The following is a 21,828-nucleotide window of genomic DNA, read 5'->3' as shown; positions in this document are numbered from 1 at the left end:
CACTCAGTGGTTACTCACAGCTGTTACTGCTCGCTCTTTCCCATGATCAAAACTATTAGACTGACTGGGGACAAAAACCAAGAGAAAAGAAAAATTATCTTTCAAAAAACTTTTAAATAAAGGCTCTAAACCATTGGGATCAAACAAGTAAAGGAGGTGATGGCCAGAAACGAAGGGAAACATTCAAACCTCATGAAATCCCTCAGGCACAGCGGGAAGAAGAAAAAGGTCAGTCAATATAAGTGGAATTGTTTAAAAAAACCAAAATAAAGTTTTTTCTAGTTGTGTTAAAAAAAAAAAAAAAAAAAAAAAAATTAAATAAAAAAACTTCTCAACATAAAATGAAGTACCATTTTGATTTAAATGTTCAAAACCTGTCTTTGTCTTCTTGCACCACCAGGGGGGCAGCAGAGATCGCACAGGACGTAGAAAGAGCTGAACTAAGCCGAACAGCAGTGTAGGGAGTCTCTCAAGTCCTACTGGGAGGAATGTAGACCTTGTCTTGAGGACACTTGTAAGAACTTCTATATCAACACCTGCCGCCGTCGATTTGCTACCTTTAACAATAAAGTACAGAATTCTCATCCACCTTTGCCATTCAGCTATAGAGATAGCTATTAACAGAATCAAAATACCAAATTTGTATCATGTATTTTTCTGTTCTCAACAGCTACAGAACTTCTTCCAAAGGCTGAGCTCTCGCTTGGGCCCTTGTGATGCTCAGGATGAGGTTGTGCTGAACCAGAGCGCAGAGAATCCTGACTGGAGGTGGTGAGGATTGAGGACTCCTTCAGCAACCTGCTCACCACAATGGGAAGCCTGGTCAATCACAGTCTCCACTTCCACCATGAGCTGGACCAGGCCCTATGAAGGCGAGCTTCAGGAGATAAAGAGAGCGAGCTGGTGCTCAAGCCTGCCAACAAAGCTCTGGATTCTGCCTTTCTGGGAAGGTGTGGGACTGGAGATGTTGCTTCTTGATTTTGTTAGAAGTGTGTTGGGAGGAGTTTGAGGCCGCAGTTCACACAAGCCTTCAGTGAAATTCATGATGCTATGGAGAAGACAAAGGAGGAGAAAGGTGCTTTATCTTGACAAATATGTGTCAGCCAAAAAAGAAATTTGATAGCACTTTATTTTACAGTCCTGTCCCTCATCTACATACCATCTACTTGTTAAAGTAAATATACACTATTATAGCAATACAATGAATGTCAGAATAGGCACTGTCAGTTTGTCACAATGACAAAGTTTGAATAAAAAGTCATTAAAAAACAGTTCACATTTAAGTAAATATTGACATAATTATGGGTAACCATTATTTAATGAAAGAATACGCTCATGCTTAGAACAAGTCAGACATTACCGTCGGTCATTTTCTGATCTGCTAATATGTGTATTGTTATATAGTTCAGGGTTATTCTTAAGAAGCAACACATTCTAGAGCGGTCCCTTTAGAAACTCTTAATCAGTGATACTGATCATTCAAGTCCTTATTGTTTGATTCATAGAATGCCCAAATGTAAGAGAACTACACATCGAGTTGATGAAGCCTCTCAGCTGTTGGAAGCGTCCAGGCAGCATGTGAGAGGTGTGGGCGTTGTGTAATGACATCACACTGATGACACCATCAGCTGGCTCAGCACATGGCCTCTGACTTTGGTTTTGTGACTGAGCTTGCCAATGACAACACCACTCCTGAGAGCATCTTTAGTATTGCCACGGTGAGCCACTACCAAGAAAATATCATATTACACTTTTTTTTTTTTTTGTCATACTGTGCTATTTTGGGACATGTAGCATGGTATTTCAGTAGGTGAGAAGGAAAGCAACAGTGGTGGTAAGATTCAGTGGAAAAACCAGATACTAATCTATTGAACCCAAAAAACAAGGTTGTGGCACAGACTGAGGAGGGCGACAACACCCCAGCAGCAGATATTATGGTGGAAGTGAATATTCTCAACCCCGCCACACTCTCACCCTGACCGTTCCTTCGGGTCTCAGGCTACAGGAACCTGCCTTCATCCAGCATGTGGCACAGGAGGTTTTGGGCATGTACAAGCAGATGGCCAGGTGAGACGCTTTCCAATTAGTCACATCATGAAATGTCAGAATAGTTCACACTCATCAGCACACAGTTCACCCACAGTTTAATCACATAAATCAGGGCTTCTTAACCAGGGACTGAGGGAGCCAATTGTGGTGCCATGCTTAAAAGGATTTCCAATTATTAACCCTATAAAGCTTGCTGCATCAATATTTGATACATTAATTTTTAAGGCTCTGAAATATAAAAATGACAAAAACATTGATGAAACCTGTTGATAGTTCATACTTTTTTTGTTGCAAGAAAAGGCCCAAATATAACTGTAAAAAATGTTTTTCAAAAATCTATGAATCTTCTATGAAGTAACTGAGAATTTAAGTTTCTCAATATACTCATTTACTGAACTGAATCAACTTAATTTTAATTTTCTATACTAAAGAAAAATAGTGTTAAAATGCATGCATCCATCATACAACAGGCTTTTGAGGAACGTTTATTAGTAATATCTCTTAATCATCAGTGTCCTGTATTTGATGTGTTTTGCCCAGTTAGCATAGCCTTCATACTATATGGCCCTATAAAGATTTATGTATATATATATATATATAAAAAAATGTTCAATAAAGCATTTAAAAAAAAAAAAAAAAAAAAAATTCTATTTCAGACGCTACTGGGTTAATATTTTAAAATAATGGCACTGGATTTAATGCTCACCTCTGACTAGTCTAACAGTGTTCTTGTTTTTTTTTAAGGCATGATGTATATAATCTGCAAGACATCTGCGCAAAACCATTTTCTTGTTTATTACATCAGTTGGCCTCTATGCATTCACTCTGGGAAATCTAAAAACTATAAAGCATTATAAATGTTTAATTTAATTCTTGAGCACGTTTCCATGGAACCTTGCTTCTGTCTCAGAGTAAAAAATGTAATTGAGATAAACTTGCCACATTGTGAAACATGCATTGATATCGCAAGATCCAAATTCAGATTATGCACCCCCCCCCATGTTTCTGTTCAGTCCCAATGCCATCTACCTAAACTTTAGAGTTCCAGTTTTAAAGTCTGAACACAAACACACGATTTACACATAACCACATGGAGTTAAAAGCATTACGTAAAACTTTATTTTTCACTGTACAAATTCTTCAGATTAGTAATTATTACCATTTTTTCACAACAAACATCCTCATCAAACTCTGAAGCGGAGACCCTCACCTTACATTAGAGTATTTCCTTCCTTTCTTTTTTTTGACATGAACAAAAATCAATAACAGAGTTTTGCACAAACTAGCCTGTAGCCCTTTTAAAACAGGATGTGGTGATGGGAGAGATGGATGTCCTGGATACAGGAGGAGACAACAAAGTCCCTAGGACAAAGGGCTCGCATACAGGAAGGACAAAAAGGAGGCCTCTCGCTATTCATGAAAAGCTACACGACAAAAAGGGAGAAGAAACCAACAAATTAGCCCTCCAAACGATATCGGTCTGATTCATCCCAAGTGCATTCAATTTCTTGTCATGGATAAAATGAAACCATTACAGACAGTACATGACCAAACCTTAAGACTAAATCTTTAATAGTGGTGCAAAAAATTGTAACGCTTTTATGATGAGGTCTAATTTCCCCTCTACATTAGACTTGTACCATTTTAACAGATCAAGGGAAACAATCACATCTTTTTTTTTTTTTTTTTTTTCAATGCGCTCAGGATAGAGAGGCAAATTTTACTGACTCCATCAAACTTTGGTTGGTAAATGTTCTCGATCTTTAGTACCTGAATATTTCACAGTGACGCCTTAACAGGAAATATAGCAACTCCACCAGCAGCAAACGTGTTACATCATGGAGTTAAAAAGGCTTTGTAATTCTTATTCCTGGTCAAAAAACAAAGATCGGTGTGAAATAATTTGAGCAAGTTCACATTCATATGTCAAGATGAAGAAACCATGGCTCTCTTGAAATATACTGAAATATTAATGTATGCAATCCTCTGTGAAAGATCAATAATCTCTGTGGTTCATTTATTGGAGTGTACATGAGAAAACAATGAATTTGTACCAAGAGGTTGGCAACACTACAAATGTGTTGGCACAAAAAACACAAACCTGGCAGTGTGGGTGCTGATGTGCGTAGAAAAAGGCAACCCGGGCATTGCTGTTGTGATATTGCGACCTGTCGGGTCTCAACAGCAGCATGAGGAATAACGTTTGGACTGGTCAGGTCTAGTGTTTTGTTAAATTAAAGGTCTCTGCTTAATTACCCTTGAGACAAAAATATGATTTATAATAATTACTTTTTGCTTGAAAATTAGCAGCTGGCTGAAATGGTGATCAGTCATCAGAAATGTTTTTGCGAAGGCTTTCCAATATGAATCATCTCTCAGGATATGATTTCAAGCTCTCATAGGGACTGAGATTGATTGAAACTGAAATTAAGGTACTTATTAGAAGAAGAAAAAAATCATGATTTGCTATAAAAGCGTTTAGAGAAAAACTAATTCTGCCCCTGTAGCTGATGTCTTAAACCCCATCTCCCATACATTCAGAACGGCTAATGCCCTCATGCGTCTCATTCTCTGTCCTTCTTTGACTTTCACTTCCCTGTCCCAGCAATGGCACTGTCACTGGTAGCGCCAACCGATTCAACCACAGTTATTGGTCACTTTTAATAAACTACTCACAACTACTTAAAAAAAAAGGGGGGGGGATTGGCTTTAAAATAATAAAAACTGATTTTACAATAAGATTTAGCGTTCAGGTGGAAAAAAAAAAGGGAGGGACAAACAAAGATAAAGAAAAAGCTGATTTTGTGCAACTGTTAAGCAGCCTTCAGCACTAAACTCATCGCTTGTTTCACAGCTCCCTCTGTCTGCAATGCAGGGAATCACCCAGCAGAGCTCTGGGAGTGTGACGTGGTCCCGCTCCAAACCCGCTCATGCACACACCCTCGTCAACTCCGCCACACACACATCCTCAGGCAGAGAAAAGCCTGTATCTGCAGTGAAGTATATGTTTTAGATGCACTAATTGAATTTTTAAGTTTGACTCTCTGGGGAAAAGGTAGAAACAAAAACATCTCTGTAAGGACAAGTTTGCAGGGGAGCTGTAGGGAGGAGGTGCCACAATGGGTTTGGGAACCGTCCCGGTGGCTTATTAGCACGTGGTGGTGAGTCTCTGGGCCCCGTAGAAGGTCTCTACAGGTTGTCTCCGGGCTGGTACTGTGGCTCAGTGGCGGTGAAAGTAGTCCTCCAGGAAGGACTGGAGGTATTCAAAAGTGGGCCGCTCGTCTGGCTCCTTCTTCCAGCAGAGCTGCATCATTTCGTGCAGCGACTCCGGGCAGCCTTGAGGACACGGCATCCTGTAGCCCCGCTCCACCTGCTCCAACACCTCTCGGTTCACCATGCCTGAAAAACAGTTGATACCAAGTCAGTTTGTGCAACCGCCCCCTGTTAAGCGGCCAGACTGTCTCAGACAGGATGTGAGGGGTGTGTAATTACAGCGGACACTTCGCTTGGAACCCACAGAGAACAGGAGTGTCGAGGACAGAGGGGACAGACAGTCTGGTGCTACGTGAGAGGACAGGAAGTGTAAATCAGTGGGCCGACTGTATCCGAGAGCGCTCTCAGAGGAAGGATTCTTTATGCATGCGAGAAACACAGAGTGACCTTTTTGAGTTCAGCCTACTTTCATTTACACTCGCTTGCATAATGACTCACAACAATAAGTCTTATGTGTGCTAAACTCGAATCAATAAATCTTATGTTACGTGGGAAGTTAAAAAGCTGCTGGACTTCCTGTTGTGCCTTGGATGGAAATGCTATGGTATAGTTCACCAAAAAAATAAAAATGTGGTCATTAATTACTCACCCTCATGTTGTTCCAAACCTGTAAGAAACCTTTGTTCATAATCAGAACACAAATTTGGATATTTCAGATGCAATCTGAGACCTCTCCCCTGGTCCTTCATAGAGAGCAAGAGACAACTGTAAAGTTCTCAGGTCCAGAAACGCTACGAGAATACTTTGTGTACAAACAAAACAAAAATAATGACTTTATTTAACAACACTTCACCTCCTCATCAAGTCTCTTGCAATATGCCGCCATTGTAAACAGAGTATCACGAGGCATACTCTAGCTTCTGCATCATGTAAACGATGCATGCGAAGCTGACACATTGTTACGTAAGCACCATGCGCATGCATTGTTTACATGATGCAAAGCAAGCGCATACATCATGATACATTGAAAGCATTATATTTTTGTATAATTTTGCTATTCTCGTAGCTTTGTAAAATTACGCTTGAACCCCTTATGTCACATGGACTATTTGACAGATTTCCTTGCTATGTTCCTGGACCTGGGAACATTAAAGTTGTGTTGCTGTCTATGAAGGGTCAGAAAGCTTTTGGATTTCATCAAAATATTGTAATATGTGTTCCTTAGATGAACAAGGGTTTTGGAACAACATGAGGGTGAGTAATTAATCACACATTTTTTTTATTTTTGGGTGAACTATCCCTTTAAGGCAAAGCACTGTCATATATTACAGATAATAAACACTCTCCATAAACTTGACTCCAGTATTTGCACTATGAAACAATTCAAACATGTTCAGCCGAACAGTGTACACATTCCAAAGTGCATCTGCTCAAAGTTAAAAACTGAAAGTTAAAAGTTTAAGGATCTCTTTTACTGGGGTTCAAACCTACAAGTTTTTGGCAACCAGCCCAGTTCATTAACCACTAAGCCACATTGCCGGCACTTGAGTGAAGTTGCTGCATTAATCCAGCTTCTTCTAGGGCTCTGCATGGAAGCAGATGCCAATCAATAATGGACTGAGTCTAATAGTGTACGACTGAATGATTGATGAAAGCCTAACTGGGTTTGTGATGTGCAGCATCAGTGAGAGGCTTTAGGTGAGCACTACAAATGACAGACTGGGGCTGTGTGAGGGACGGGTGCAGGAAAAGAACAGACAGATGGTGGTAAATAAGAACTGGTGCCCAGTCAGTCCTTCATGCCCGCCTAAGCCAGATGGCTCCTTCGGAGTAGTAATAACACACACAGCAGTCCCTCTCTGCTCCAGTAGGGGGCACAGTGGAATCTGCACCTCTCGGTTTGGAGACCTATCTACCTACCTGCAGGTCTGTTGAACACACCTGCCTGTGATTTTCTGAGTAAACCTGAAAACCATGATTAGCTGGTTCAGGTGTGTCTCACTGGTTGTGCATGATATTAAAGGGGTAGATCACCCAGAAATGAGATTTCTGTTTATCATTTACTCACCCCATTTGGTTAATCTTCGAAATACAATGATAAAACCTGAGAAGTTTCTGTCCCTCCATCCAGAGTTGGCAAAACTGACACAAAAAGGTCATAAAGTTGTTGTAAAATAAATCCAGATGAATGAAGTAGTTTAATCCCAGTCTCCCAGTGATGAAATGCAATTGCTTTATATGATGAACAGATTTAATTGATGTATTTCTTCACATACTAAATATATACACGTCACGCTAAAGCATACCTCATTTGTTCTTGTGCATCACGCACACACGACTGCGCTTCTGTGTTTACCACATGTGTGCTCTGTGCATGTGCATTGATCATTGTTTAAAAGTAAAAAAAAAAACTAAATTAATTGTGTTTATCAATACCTCTTCACAAGACTTGGATTAAACCACTCAATTTATATGGAATCCTTTTATGATTTCTTTATGACCTTGGATTTTCTAAGTTTTGGTTACATTTGGTGCATTGGTTACATGCACTGTCAAAGGATGAGCAGAACATGCTCAGGTTTCATGAAAAATATTGTTTTCAAAGATTAAACAAAGTTTACAGGTTTTAAACAACATGAGGGCGATTATGTTTTTGTGTGTCAACTACACTTTTAAATATGCATGGAAGTATATCTCAAACTGTGTGGAATGTAATTATCCTAAATTGAAGACTGTGAGAAAAAAAAAAAAAAAAACAAAAAAAAAAAAACAGATTTTCTGCTAAATCAAATATCATTTTTCTCACCAGGATATGGCACTCTACCCTTGGTCACAAGCTCTGTCAGCAGGATACCGAAGGACCAGACGTCAGATTTGATGGTGAATCGGCCATACAGCGCTGCTTCTGGTGCAGTCCACTTAATGGGAAACTTGGCTCCTGAAGGAACAATGGCACATATTTTCTAAATTACTGCAGTAGTCAATGGCTCTTACAAAAGCAAAGCAAATGTCAGCATTTTAAAACATCCTGTAGACCTCTACCTTACTGAACTTAATGCTTCTGAATAGTAAAAAAAAAATGAAATTCATTTTTTTTTTTTGGTCATATCATCCCATTGATGCGGTGTTCATTGTTTCAGCAACATACACAACATAAGCCGGATTTGTACCTTAGTCATTAAAGCTCACTGTGTTTGCATTTTATGTGCTGATCTAAAGTGTTCTGACTGGTGAGTTTATTAATTAGTCAGTCGATAATAACCAAGGAAGTGTCAAAACAGGGAACATGAGAAACTGAAAGACACTGATTCATTGATCTTTAAAGATCATCAGTGAAACATCTACAAACGCAGTAGCATATACAAAGCATAAGATTGTAGAATGTGATGTACCATTTTCTTTACAGCCCAGAAGCCTTTGGGCACTCAAGAATCCCTGCAGGGAAAAATCATCGTTCACCATTTATGTAGGTAATGACAAGTCATCATGTTGTACACAATCACAGTGCATTCTGGGAGATGATGGATTCAGAAAGTAAGTGAGATAATTATGCATGATTAGATGCTGACTGCCTTGTAATTTCCAGCACAACAGCTTTGTTGCAGACAAAAGATTATGAGTTACATATTTCACCATGCATATTTTGTTAGACAATTTCCTCTTTGCCTCATTTTATAATCGATGCTTTGGTTTTATATTAATCATATAATTATTGAATAAAATACATAATTTTGCTTAATTCTTCAGGAGTGGACTACCCTTAAGAAAAAATTCTTCATCCACTCACCATTCACAACCTGAGTGGAATATTATTCTAGTCATAAAATAATATATGTATTTTTTTACAATATTATAACATTAGAATGCACTGCTCACATAACGCACTACTGCACCGGAAAGAGAGGCTAAAAACCGCCTACATTCACTTAAAATTCCCTTAGTCGGATGGAAGTATGTGACTGGAATTTAATGTGGATAATAATCATGATTTATTTCTAATACCACAAAGCATGACCAGGCAATTAAGTAATTATCGCTTCAGACCTAATTATCGAATGTGTTAATATTGCATTTCCGTCCACGTACCTTGTCTAGCAGTGTATTCGTTGTCTTCAATCAGTCTAGCCAGGCCAAAGTCGGCGATCTTGCAGACCAGATTGTCTCCCACCAGGATGTTAGCAGCCCTCAGGTCTCTGTGGATGTAGTTCATCCTCTCGATGAAGGCCATGCCATCTGCAATCTAGACAAGATGACAGGAAATCAAGCCTCCAGAAGCTCTTACAAAAGCCAACATGTCGTGGAACCATTTATGGGTTCAGTTGAGGTGGCACATGATCGAAGTTTCAGCTCTTAAAAAGCTACGGTTTAACCAACATCCATATAGCGGTTTATGGGCAACATCTACACAGACAGAAAATTATTAAGGGAATTTAACAAACAATCTGAGACAGCAAAACTGTCCAAAAGGTTTTTATAAGCGGAGATGTGAGAGGGAGACTGAAGCCTCAGCCAAGCAATGCAGCAGCGATGGGAGCCCAGAGAGAGAGAGAGAGAGAGAGCAGAAGGAAAGAAGAACGTGAGAGAGCAACAGTGAGCTTTTTAAGTGAACAGAGCAGAATTGAGTAGGCACATTAAAGTAAAGTGGCCCCATAGGAGTGGCGGTTAAGTGCTCCAGGCATTAGGCGGGAAATGAGGATCATAGTGCCTGGGAGAGACCCACAGGCAGCAGGATGTCATATCAGATATTAAATAAATATGACAGCCAGATGGAGGCTGAAACAGAAACCCTGCCACTCTGGGAGATGCCACTCGTTCAGGTTCACTTTGACATGCTTGGAAAAGGAAAACAAAACTGGCTGGTTAACAGTGGATCATGTTTGGTTTTTTCTCTTACCTGGGCAGCCATGTCTACCAGCTGGGGCAGCTTGAGGTACTTGCCTTCACCCTCCTTCAAGAAATCCAGCAAACTCCCTAAAAGTCAGACGCACAAAGTGAAGCAGTTTTTCAAAATGTACATTTTAACTTGAGTGTTTAAAAGTGGATCAAAAACATGATATGAACCACACTAATCTTAAATATATGATGATGTGTAATAATATTGTAATTAGGGCTGTAGCTATCGAATATTTAAGTAATCGAGTATTCTACCAAAAATTCCATCGATTAATCGAGTAATTGGATAAAATGTGTTTTTGCTTCAAGTGCAATATTAATTATGCAAGAGAAAATAAGACTCCTGGGTCTCATCAAATTAACAACTAAGTTTCCTTTTTTAAACGCATAGAATGCAATGCATGCATCAAAAATAAAGATTTTATTATTACCCATTGTTTCTCTATCTGTACTTGTACTGTGAACAATGACAATAAAGTCGACAGATGAATTAAGTGCATTTAAGTGCCATTCACTTGGTGTTTTAAATAAAGCATTTTCTGAGATGCAGATTAAACATTAAACACATAAAACATTAATTTAATTTATCTTTTAATTATTGAAAATTAACTTAACTTTTTGGTAAACAAAGAGGATTTACTATTACAAATAAAATATGGAAGAAATGTTGTGTGATTAAACCTTTAAAAAAAAGTTAGATTTTTTTTTAGTAGTAGGTTATGTACATTCTGCTGAACAATAGTCTTTAACCGGACTTTTATTTTGACAGGTTGACGTACCTTTATAGTTCTGTTTATGTGATGTGACGCTAGTTTTACTCAAATCAAATGGTCAAATGCTCAAGAAGTGATTGTAAGAGCAGTTCTACAGATGTTGTTCATGTGTTCACGTCTTTATTTAGTTGGACAGCAGACGCTGAAATCACCGGAGCGTCACGCGTGCTTTCGTGTGTGATAAAGGAAGTTGCGCTCCTGCTCCATTCATTAACAGAGACAAACAGAACATGCAGGATTCATATTTAAACAGATTGTTCCGGCTTAATATTTACAGATATTAGTCCATATCGTGATTTGATGCAAGCGCAATGAACTATTTCTGATTAATTAATTCAAAATTTGGCAAATTACGTGCCATTCCGTGTTAAACTGTAAATTCCGTTTTTATGACTGGATTGCGCGATTCCCTCCGCGTTTTACACATTAAATAAATCATTGCGAAAGAACCTGACGTGAGATTTAAAATACATTAAAAGAGGCTTCGAGGCAGAGGAATTTGCCTCGATCATTTTTTGTAATCGAGTTACTCTAGGAATCGTTTCAGCCCGAATTGTAATATCTCTCTCACACACACACACACTGTCTGAGCTTATAAATATACACAGAAGAAGTAAGGAACAAGACAAGAGTGCACGATACCTTTGCCCATGTACTCAGTGACAATGTAAATTGGCTCCTCGGACACAACAGCATACAGGGGCACCAGCTTGTCATGCCGAAGTTTCTTCATGATCTGGGCCTCCTGCAGGAAGGCTTCGGGAGACATGGTGCCCGGCTTCAGTGTCTTTATAGCTACTTTGGTCGTACCATTCCATGTACCTAGGGGAAAAATGAAAGAACAAACAAAATGAGTGCAAAAAGCAAGCATTGATAAGAGTTTTTCCACAAATAAGAATTTGAAAACCTTCCCAGGATTCAGACTTTATCTTCAGAAACATTTGTTGAAACAGGGCTGAATGTTCCGACAATTTTTAAACTAGACAATTTCCACCAACTACACCAAAAACATTGTGTGCAACCCAGGTACTAATTCAGAAAAAGCAGAACTGAAGTGTTCGCTTTTATTAAAATTGACCGAAAATGTACGAAGGTAAGCCATAAACATCCACAGTAAAAGTATTTGAAAAATATCAGAGTAGAAGTGAAGTTTAAATTAAACAAGCTTTGTGATTATTGTGACACTATTATCAGCTGTATTATCATTCTGATGGCACCCATTCACTGTAGTGGATCCATTGGTGAGTAAGTGACGTAATGCTCATTTTCTCCAGACCTGTTTCGAGGAATAATCAGACATCTACATTCTAGATGGCCTGAGGGTATTTTATCATATTTAGTCATGATATTATCATTTTTTGGGAACTTATCCCTTTAAGAAATCTTACAAAACAAGTAAAGAATGTTGCTTTGCCAGTCCAGGACAGGCCGTTTTGTAAAAAAACCCTTTTAAACGGCAATGACACAGATTGCCAGCAGACGATGACAAATTAGTTATGTGGAACCTATTATGCTTGTTGAAACAAATTGGCAACATTGTTTTCTGTGAAGTGGCATGCTGAAGCTTGTGGTATGACAATCTTCAAGAGCAGTGATGAAAGACGAAGGATCTAAATAGCCCACTTTCACATCTCTCTCTGGTATGTAAACACTTAAGTACTGTGGTGCATGTGCGAAAACAACAGATATAAATAAAGTTAACAGCACAGGAGAGTTGGGTAAAATCTAGTATAATTTTGGTTAAGTAACCATGAATTCAGCCATACATTATCAACTGAAGCATTTTTGACTAGATGTTAGCTGTGGGCTTAAGTGTGCCAGGTGCTTTGGGGAATGAGTTTAAGTGTTTGTCTTACCCATCCAGACCTCTCCGAAGCAGCCCTGACCCAACTTGAGCTCTAGACGCAGTGACTCTCGTGGGATTTCCCATGCGTCTTTAGCCAGACCCTGAGTCTGGGGCTTCACCGTCGGACACACTGTGGTCAGTCTGTAGCACAGCCCATCTGCATGCTCTACACACACACACACAAACACACATACATTAGAATAATATTATGGTCATAAAGCCATGAGGATGGGACTAGTTTTCCCTGAGGATATCAGGTAAATTAGATCTGTAACACCCATATGCAGACAACAGACACTCAGTCAAATGAACAATGGAGCCTCAATCCCATCTAGATCAAGTCACAATGTCCTGTGTTAATAACTGTAACTCAAACAAATATCATTTCAAAAATTACTATAGTGTAGTGAGTGAGAAAAGTACTGAGTAAAATGAACAGATGTAGTTCTTATTAAACGAGGTGTGTGATATTTTCACAAAATTCATGGGGGACCATAAAAAAAAAAACGTGGGTGACGGCAAAAGTCATTAATTCATCCCTCTTCAAACCACATTAATCACTGTCTTTCAACCAAATGATTCAAATCTTTACGAAGCAGGTCACACAGAGAGAGCCAGACAAGGACTGATGGCCTTTCATTAAACCTTGACATTCTTCAGATAAGATGAATCTCTTACTTTCACTGGCTCTCGGGTCTGTGACAGGTTGCATGACATGCCTCACAGAAAACAATTAAATCCACCAATCAGTGGGAATTTAAACATTTAATTTCAAAATTATAAAAATGTATAATTTAAATTTAATTTAAAATTATATTTTTATTTTATTAATCAAGGATGCATTAAACTGTTCAAAAATGAGAGTTAAGACACTTTTAATGTAATAAAAGTCTTCTATCACAAATAATGTAATCGTTTAAAACGGCAATTTATCGTTCCAAGTCCACATATGTTATTCTGCGTGCTTAAAGAAAAAGCTTGTTTTTTTTCTACATATTATCTTAAGGGTTTTTCCATTGTTTTGATTTTAGTTTTAGTATAAAACTATTACCATTTATACTTTTACTTTTTTTATAATTTAAAGAATAAAACCAATCTATATATTATATAGACTGTAGATAGAGATTATATATATATATATATATATATATATATATATATATATATATATATATATATATCTTTTTACATGGTGCTTTAAGCAGGAACAGAACAGTTACTCCTTGTTTTACTGTACATGTTTGTCTAAGGAGATTGTGTGGCTGTATAATTGATTTTATGGACCTGCTAGCAATGAGTATAGCTGAAAAGCCAAACCCTTTGATTAGAAGGGTGTCTACATATTTTTTGCCATGTAGTTTACATCAAGTAATCCTGCTTTTGAGAGTTTAACTGCTGAGGTAAACATAACATTGGGTTGACAGCTTGTCAAAAAACACAATTAGGTGAATCTGATGGTTTTTCTTTGTGGAGACTGGCGTCAACTACAACAACAGTTCTGTGGCAGGACGCTCTCGTAACGTCTCATAAGATCAAAGACGAGTCGATGTCAAAAGCACTCTCAGGCGTTCTCCTGTGAATCTAGGCCAAGATTAACTGACCGTCTGAGTGAACAGGGACACATTCTCACAGCAGATGTCAGGCACCTGTTAGCACTAGTCACAGTGAGACCCCTAAGCTTCAAATCAACACCCTGCCATCTCCACAGGACTGGTATTCAAGGCTTCTGTCCATTTGAACTAAAAGGAGAAACAAGAAACAACATTGTTTGAAGTGAATGTGCTAACCTGTGTAATGCTTCACCAGTTTCTGTAGAGTGTCAAACTGAGCTCTTGTGGTGATGTAATAGCCTCCGTTGTCAAGCTTTCGGATTTTGTAGTGTTTCACGTTGTCTCCCTTCATCTCATCCCAGTCCCGTATTGAGAGAGAGTAAGCCCCTGCCAGGAGGAGAGGAGGGAATGGATGATGGATGGTTCGTTTTTGAGCACCAGCGCTGTGAGATGGACTTCTTAAGAAGGACAGCGATTCGTTTACCTTTAGTGGTCTCACTTTCTCGGACCAAAAAAGTGCCCCGCTGGTTTCCGGGAACCAGAAGCAGTCGCTCAGCATCTTTACGACCCATTTTCCCAAAGTACCATCTGTGAGATAACAATAAATGAAAATAAACACTTGAGATATATAATATGTCTCGTTACGTTTCTGGGCTCTAAACTAATTATAAAAATGATATTATAATAGCCAAAAAAAAGTATTAAAAAATAGAATAAAAGCAACATCCTAAAAAAGCATTAAAAAACAAAACGCTACCATTCAAATTTTTGTAAATAAGGAATTCCAAAATAAGGAATAATAGCAGTAGGCTCATATTATGAAATATTATAAAATAATGTTATAAGTAATATTAGATTAGTAAATATAAGTTTATTAAAGATATATGTACAATTGTAATGTATTTTAAAATGTAATTTATTCATGTGATGACAAAGCTGAATTTTCCCCAGTCATTACTGCAGTATTCAGTGTCACATGATCTTCAGAAATCATTCTAATATACAGATGTGCTGCTCAATAAATATTTTTTAATCATCAAAGTTGACAACAGTTGTTTAGCTTAATATGTTTGTGGAAGCTGTTATTTTTTTCAAGATTGTTTTCATGAAAAGAAAGTTACATTTTTAAATAGGAAATATATACAATAATATATACAAACACACACAGATATATATATATATATATATATATATATATATATATATATATATATATATATATATATATATATATATATATATATATATATATATATATATATCATGAATGAATATGGTGATTAAATACTAAAATTAATACAGATTAATAAATTTACAGAATGAAACAGCAAAAACTAAAAGTAAATGCATGCACAAAATAGTATAACAGAGAAAAAAGGGAGGAAAAGAGCAAGAGTAATAAGTGTGAGAGGGAATTACACTGAAAGAAGACAGACAAAGTTTGTATTTAAAAAGAGAGAGTCTTTTGTTGGTGTGTTTGTCAGCACCAGTGCTCCTGGCGTATGTGTGACTGGCTATCACGCTCTCTTAATTACGGTGTGAAGGGATGAGATGATTGGACGAGCACAGGAGGAGAGGAGTTACTTACTCTTCCGCTTGGATGGAGTCTGCAGGGGCCACATAATTGCTGGGAATGTAGCCCTTCTGCCCCGTGTTGATGGAACGAGCCTCCCACCAGTCTCCCTCTCTGTGGGCCGAAGCAAAAGACAAGCCAGTTATCAGGTTCACGTCCTTCACCAGAAACTGAAAACAAGTCAGCAACAAGCGCCTGCAGCCCGTGTTATCAACAAAGTTAAAATGCAGGGAAGTGAAGGAATTTGAAGTGTATGATTAAAACGTCAGGGTCATTAGAGAGAGAGATTTTTTTTAACAGTGAGCGTTTACTGAAAGCTAAACCTAGCAGGTGGATGAACAGATGGCCCATTATGGAAACACATTAACCCAGACAGATTTAGTCCTCGATGAACTTGGAATACAATGATGGATTAATTTTTTTTATTTTTTTATTTTTATAAATCCTGCCAAATTTAATTCCTGTAGCTGGATTGTCTTTCAAATTCATTTATATACACTCAAAATATGCTGCCCCGGGGTTGGATATGACCATACGAGCAAAAGCTGAGGGACTCACGTGTTGTTGATGATCTGAAATCTATCGCCTTTCTTGAAGGAGAGGTCATCTGATGTCCTGGCTTCATAATCATATAAGGCCACAAAGAAAGTTACACCGCCTGCAAGAAAAATCAATTCGGGTTGTGTAAAGACGCAAATCACAGGCTCAAACAAGCAATACGATAATAGTACGCTAATAGCTAGTTAGCTGCTCCTAAGTAACTTGATTTTTTCTTTGAAATTGCCGCATTAGATGCTATTTCAGCCACATAATAGAGTTTAGTTAAGCGTTTATAGATGTGCTGAATGACGTGTCCATTGATTTTTGTTCCCGGCTCGGTCCTATCTGTAGTCAGTTATCATTAGCCGGCTCGCTCTTTGGCTTCACTACATCAACAATGGGATTTTCACCAGCATGGTTTATGGATGGCCCACTAGGACCAAGGCAGAGCTGAGATGGTTCTGAGTGGGAGGGAGGACAAAAGGAAGGAGCTTGGATTAAACCGAAGCAGGCCCCTGAGACCAGATTATCCATTAGCGAAGAACAGAGGGCCGACCCGCTGATTACACACAGATCTGCCAAGTCCAGAAGCGAACAGGTATGACGTGTGCACGGGTGCTGGCGTTTCTTCTGTTTGGCTATTCAATTGGATCAGGTTTGAACCTGTTGGCAATGTGTTGGTGATGAGTAATTAGGGTTGTTCCAATAGCAGAGCTGCAGGAGTTGATAATGCTACCACTACAATTTCTTAACAGCAGAAACTTCTCTGTAGCAACTACAACACACAGTAATTGCAAATATGAATACATATAAAAATGTTTAATGTTTTTTTACAGGAGTTTCTTATGCTCATCAAGGCTGCATTTATTTAATTAAAAATACAGGGGAAAAAAGTTAATATTATGAAATATTATTATGATGTAAAATAAAGTTTTTCTATTTTGATATACATTTAAATCGAATTTATTCCCGTGGTGCAAAGTTGAATTTTCAGCATCATTATTCCAGTCTTTAGTATAATGTGATCCTTCAGAAATGCTTCTAATATGATTTATTACCAGTGCTGGAAACTGTTGTGCTGCTTAATTTTTTATTTTTTTTTGGAATCTGTGATACTTTTTTTCAGGATACTTTGATGTATAAGACATTAAAAAGAAGATAATTTATTTAAAACAAGAATATTTTGTAACAATATACACAACAGTTCAAAATTTGGGGTCAGTACATTTTTATTCTTTCTTTTTTTTAAGAAATAAACAAAAATATTCAGCAAGGATGTGTTAAATTGTTAAGAAATGGCAGCATAGATTTATATTTTGATTTAATGCTTTTCTTTTTAACTTTTTATTCAACAAAGAATCCTGAAACAATATTGCAGTAAAAAAAAAAAAAAAAAAAAAAAACATTTGGCAGCACAACCGTTGCCAACATTGATAAGTCTAATAATAAATCAGCATATTAGAATAATTTCTTGAGGCTCATGTGACACTTTATACTGGAGTAATGGCTGATGGAAATTCAGTTTTGCATTACAGAAATAAACTATATTTTAAAGGATATTAAAATAGAAACCATTATTTTATATTGTAATAACATTTTACAAGATTCCTGATTTTTTTCTGTATTTTTGCAGAAATAAATGCAGCCTTGATGAGCATAAGAGTCTTCTTTAAAAAAAACCTTACAAGTCTTACTGATCCCAAACTTTTGATCAGTAGTGTACATTTAAGTATTGAGGAGTAATATTAATTAACTACATGTATTAACCATACGGTTAGGTTTAAGATTATGGTTCGTCATAGGGTTACTTGCTTGCAATTATGCATCATTTATTGTTATTACTAGGGGTGCTCCGATTGATCGGCTACCGATCACTATCGGCCGATAATCGCTTTGGGATGTTTGACCTGCGGACAATGTTACATTGGATTTAGCATTTAAGCAAAGGCTATCAGATCAAATATTGCCTGAAAAAGCTGATTCGTGAACAGCTCTTGCCCTGTGACAAGACACGATGTGATAATTAAGCTATTTATAACCCTACTGAATAAAAACTGTGCCGTTCAGAGTACACAAAGATCTAATTATTTGGCTTTTCTGCTGTAGACACATATCGCATTTATACCCAGCCTCTTGGAGTCATGGAGAGACAGACTTGATATCAAGAGATCTCTTCACAGCACTGCCTGAAGGAATAAATCGCATTTGTTTAGGTCTACTACAACTGCCGTTTCTAATTCTAATTTAATGAAACATACTGGATGTATTGTTTTAGTGGTCTCATTTACATAACATCTGGCTACAATGAACCTTATCTTTCCCAAAAAGTGCTTGCTTACGCAAAACAGAACCCCAAACACAAACTTTATCCTCATGATGACCCTATATATACACAATTTATAACAGGGAATTAATAAATATCATTCACATATTTTGTATAGAGCACACAAAACCTGGAATGGGGGAATGTCAAGATCCATGAGGCCAGATCTGGTATCAGACATCTGATACGGTTTCTTAGGAATTCTTGTTTGCTTAGACAAAGAGGTACAGGCAGAGCTCTTATCACTCATCCACTCACCTGTGACGGCACCGGGGAAGGGGTTGCTAACAGCAACAGTGGAGAAGGAAGAGGAGGCGGCTCCACCGAAGGGTGTGATGACAGAGGAGGAGCCACCAAACGGGGTGAGTCCAGGTGTGCGGCTGTTGTAGTTGTTGGTGGGGCCTTTCAGGGCAGGTGACTGACCCATCTGAGTGGGGTCTGGTCCGTAGAGCCCCATGTGTGACCCAGGGGTGGGACTGGTGGGATCTGGGCGGTACTTTTGCGTCGGACCCTTGTCCTCTTTACTCTTGACACAGCCCATAGTCAAGCCTGTGGAGAGATGATAAAGTATTTACCAGCTCTCATGCCATTTTTGTAAAATGAATGCTATAGCAATATAGCGATTGCAACCATTTATGGCTACAATAAAAATAAATGTAAGACGTGTCACATCAGACTACTGAGATTCCCTGAGAGAGGCTCTTTCACTCTTTGACACAATGGACCCTTTTCATAGACAGCGATGTGATGACGCATTTCCACATTGTTAACATTATCAAGAAACGTTTCATATTATCAATGTTGAAAGTCGCTACTTACATTTTTTGTTCAACTGTGTTCTTTTTTTTTGTTTTTTTTTTTGTTTTTTTTTACAATTCTATGATAAGAGATGCATTTATTTGAAATAGAGCTGCAACAACTATCAATAAAATTAATTATATAATCAATCAATAATGAAAATGATCAATACTGTTAACAAATTTGATTAGCATGCATCTGAATTCTTTGCACAGATAACCTTTGCAGGTCATGTCACTTCACAGTATTAAATAATGCATTTCTTGGCAAAATCCATATATCATATAGCAGAGGGGTTTTCCTGAGCATGTAACTTGCTTTTCACATTTGTATCTTTATCTGTAAATGACAAAGTTACAGATTGTTTTTCCATTTTGCTTGCAGGATAATCATGAAACAACGTCACTAAATGAACGCTGTCACATGTACTGTATGTGCATCAAACAGACGGCACACAAGAGAATAGCACTGCAATAGTACTGACTTTAAACATTTTGATCACATTTTTCTTGTAAACATTGGTTTAAAATTCTACATGCAACTAGATGCAACACAAGTAATTGGATTTTTATGAGAGCAGTAATAGTAAAGGCACTTAAAGGGAGTTAATGGACATAATGCAATTATGTATACTATTAATATCACTAATGTAATGGGTTACTATGCTTGAACAGTTAACATTTAGTCTGTTTTTATTTTAATTTAGCGAAATTAAGCAAGCAGATTTTTTGTTTTGTTTCAGAATGTTTATATTTAACCCTTTTTTGCAGATAATGTATAGATTCATTAACTAGACTTGTTTTAATAGCCTTCAAACTGTAAACTGTTTGGAGAAAAGCATGTGAAATTACAAGAATTTTAAAGAAATTATTATTATTATTTTATTATAAAACAATTACATTTAGGACTGATTAGTTGAAGAAATATTAGACAAATTAATCACTTATCAAAATAATCTTTAGTTGCAGCCCTAGTTTGAAAAATATTTTCAGCAAAAAATTTAATGGGTCCTGGATGAATAAGAGTATTAATTTCTTAAGAAAAAAATTTATAAAATAAAATGTACTGCTCCCCAATGTGTGCGGTGTACATTTAAAATAAACAAACTTTTTTTTATTTTATAAAAATGGCAAATTATGAAAAGTTTCTGCTGTAATCATACTCTCTATATTTTATATCCTTCAAAATATATATATTTTTTTCATTCAGCAGAGGAAAATCATACTAACCCTTTAATCATTAAACCCCCAAGTATAAACCCAAGCAATAATAATAACATAGCTTGGACAACTTTGTGGTGGAGGCTGCAAAATCTCACAGTTGTTCACTTGTTCTTCACATTTTAATTGACATTACATAATACAAAATAAGAGAGGGCTTAAGAAATTCATGTCAAACAAGGAAATGTATTTTCACAATGAAGGAAACCTGAAATCAGACCTCATACAAGCATCTGTTTCCTGTTACTAGCCAGATCAAAACTGCTTTCAACAGATTTGCCGTCATTCCGCAGCAATGCACATGTCAGAGTTAATCACACAGGCGTCTTTTGAGCAGCGCTGGGACACCAATCCACATCCCCAACAACCCACACAAAACTGTCAGGACGTGTTGACTGCTCCGTGTGGGTCAATGTGATTGGAGGGCTTTACCCTGGCAGGCAGAGCTCCAGAGAGATGACAGTATAATCTCCAGATGCCCCGTCCCTGCTTGTGTTTCTGCCAGGCCTCTTTGTCTGGGCTGCACTCGGCATGACGGAGGCACACATGTGCAGGGGAATGAGAAACGCAAGCGTGGCCTTGAAGGAACAGGTGGCCCTAAGAGGAGCGTTACAGGACACAGCAGGGCCACCGCACAGAGAACACCGATAGCTGGGAGAAACAGACGATGACAGACAAGAATAGTGCAACAGTCGGTTTGGAAGTAAAAATCACATTCATTTCCTCCATAGGGGAGTTTTTCATTTTGAACGATGACTTTAAAGAACAACCTACTGGAGGCTACAAGGTTAATGATCAAAGGTATATGTAGGGCCCTATGATATCCACAATGCAGAAAAAAAAAAACAGAGGGAATCGTGGAATTAAGTTACTTTATAAAGCAGAATGGCATGGAATTTGCCAATTTTGGGTGAATAAATCAATAGTAGGTCAGTACACATGAATCAAAACACGATATGAACAAATGTCTGTGAATATTAAGCCACAAAAAGACTATTTAAATATAAATCCTGCATGTTCTGCATGAATGAATGGCGTTTTCAGCGTCTG

The 21,828-nt window shown here is 37.7% G+C and overlaps 1 protein-coding gene and 1 pseudogene across 1 annotated transcript in view; one reads left to right on the top strand and one right to left on the bottom strand.

The window, feature by feature from the left end:
• Window positions 1-141: 141 nt before the first annotated feature.
• On the top strand, window positions 142-2,071 carry LOC113072810 (clusterin-like protein 1; annotated as a pseudogene).
• Window positions 2,072-3,286: 1,215 nt separating this feature from the next.
• LOC113072808 (tyrosine-protein kinase yes-like) overlaps window positions 3,287-21,828 on the bottom strand; it is a 31,249-nt gene continuing 12,707 nt past the window's right edge. Inside the window, 12 exon segments of the mRNA XM_026245784.1 lie at window positions 3,287-5,283; window positions 5,285-5,448; window positions 8,069-8,200; window positions 9,349-9,502; window positions 10,157-10,233; window positions 11,571-11,750; window positions 12,785-12,940; window positions 14,562-14,711; window positions 14,809-14,912; window positions 15,913-16,011; window positions 16,456-16,555; window positions 19,019-19,309. Coding sequence (XP_026101569.1) covers window positions 5,239-5,283; window positions 5,285-5,448; window positions 8,069-8,200; window positions 9,349-9,502; window positions 10,157-10,233; window positions 11,571-11,750; window positions 12,785-12,940; window positions 14,562-14,711; window positions 14,809-14,912; window positions 15,913-16,011; window positions 16,456-16,555; window positions 19,019-19,301 — 1,644 coding nt within the window. The 5' untranslated portion in view covers window positions 19,302-19,309 and the 3' untranslated portion in view covers window positions 3,287-5,238.

This window comes from Carassius auratus, unplaced genomic scaffold (assembly GCF_003368295.1).
Source record: "Carassius auratus strain Wakin unplaced genomic scaffold, ASM336829v1 scaf_tig00010637, whole genome shotgun sequence".
In the NCBI taxonomy this organism is placed as follows: domain Eukaryota; kingdom Metazoa; phylum Chordata; class Actinopteri; order Cypriniformes; family Cyprinidae; genus Carassius; species Carassius auratus.
Note: the sequence above shows the minus strand (reverse complement) of the source record. Positions and strands in the feature narration are given on the sequence as shown.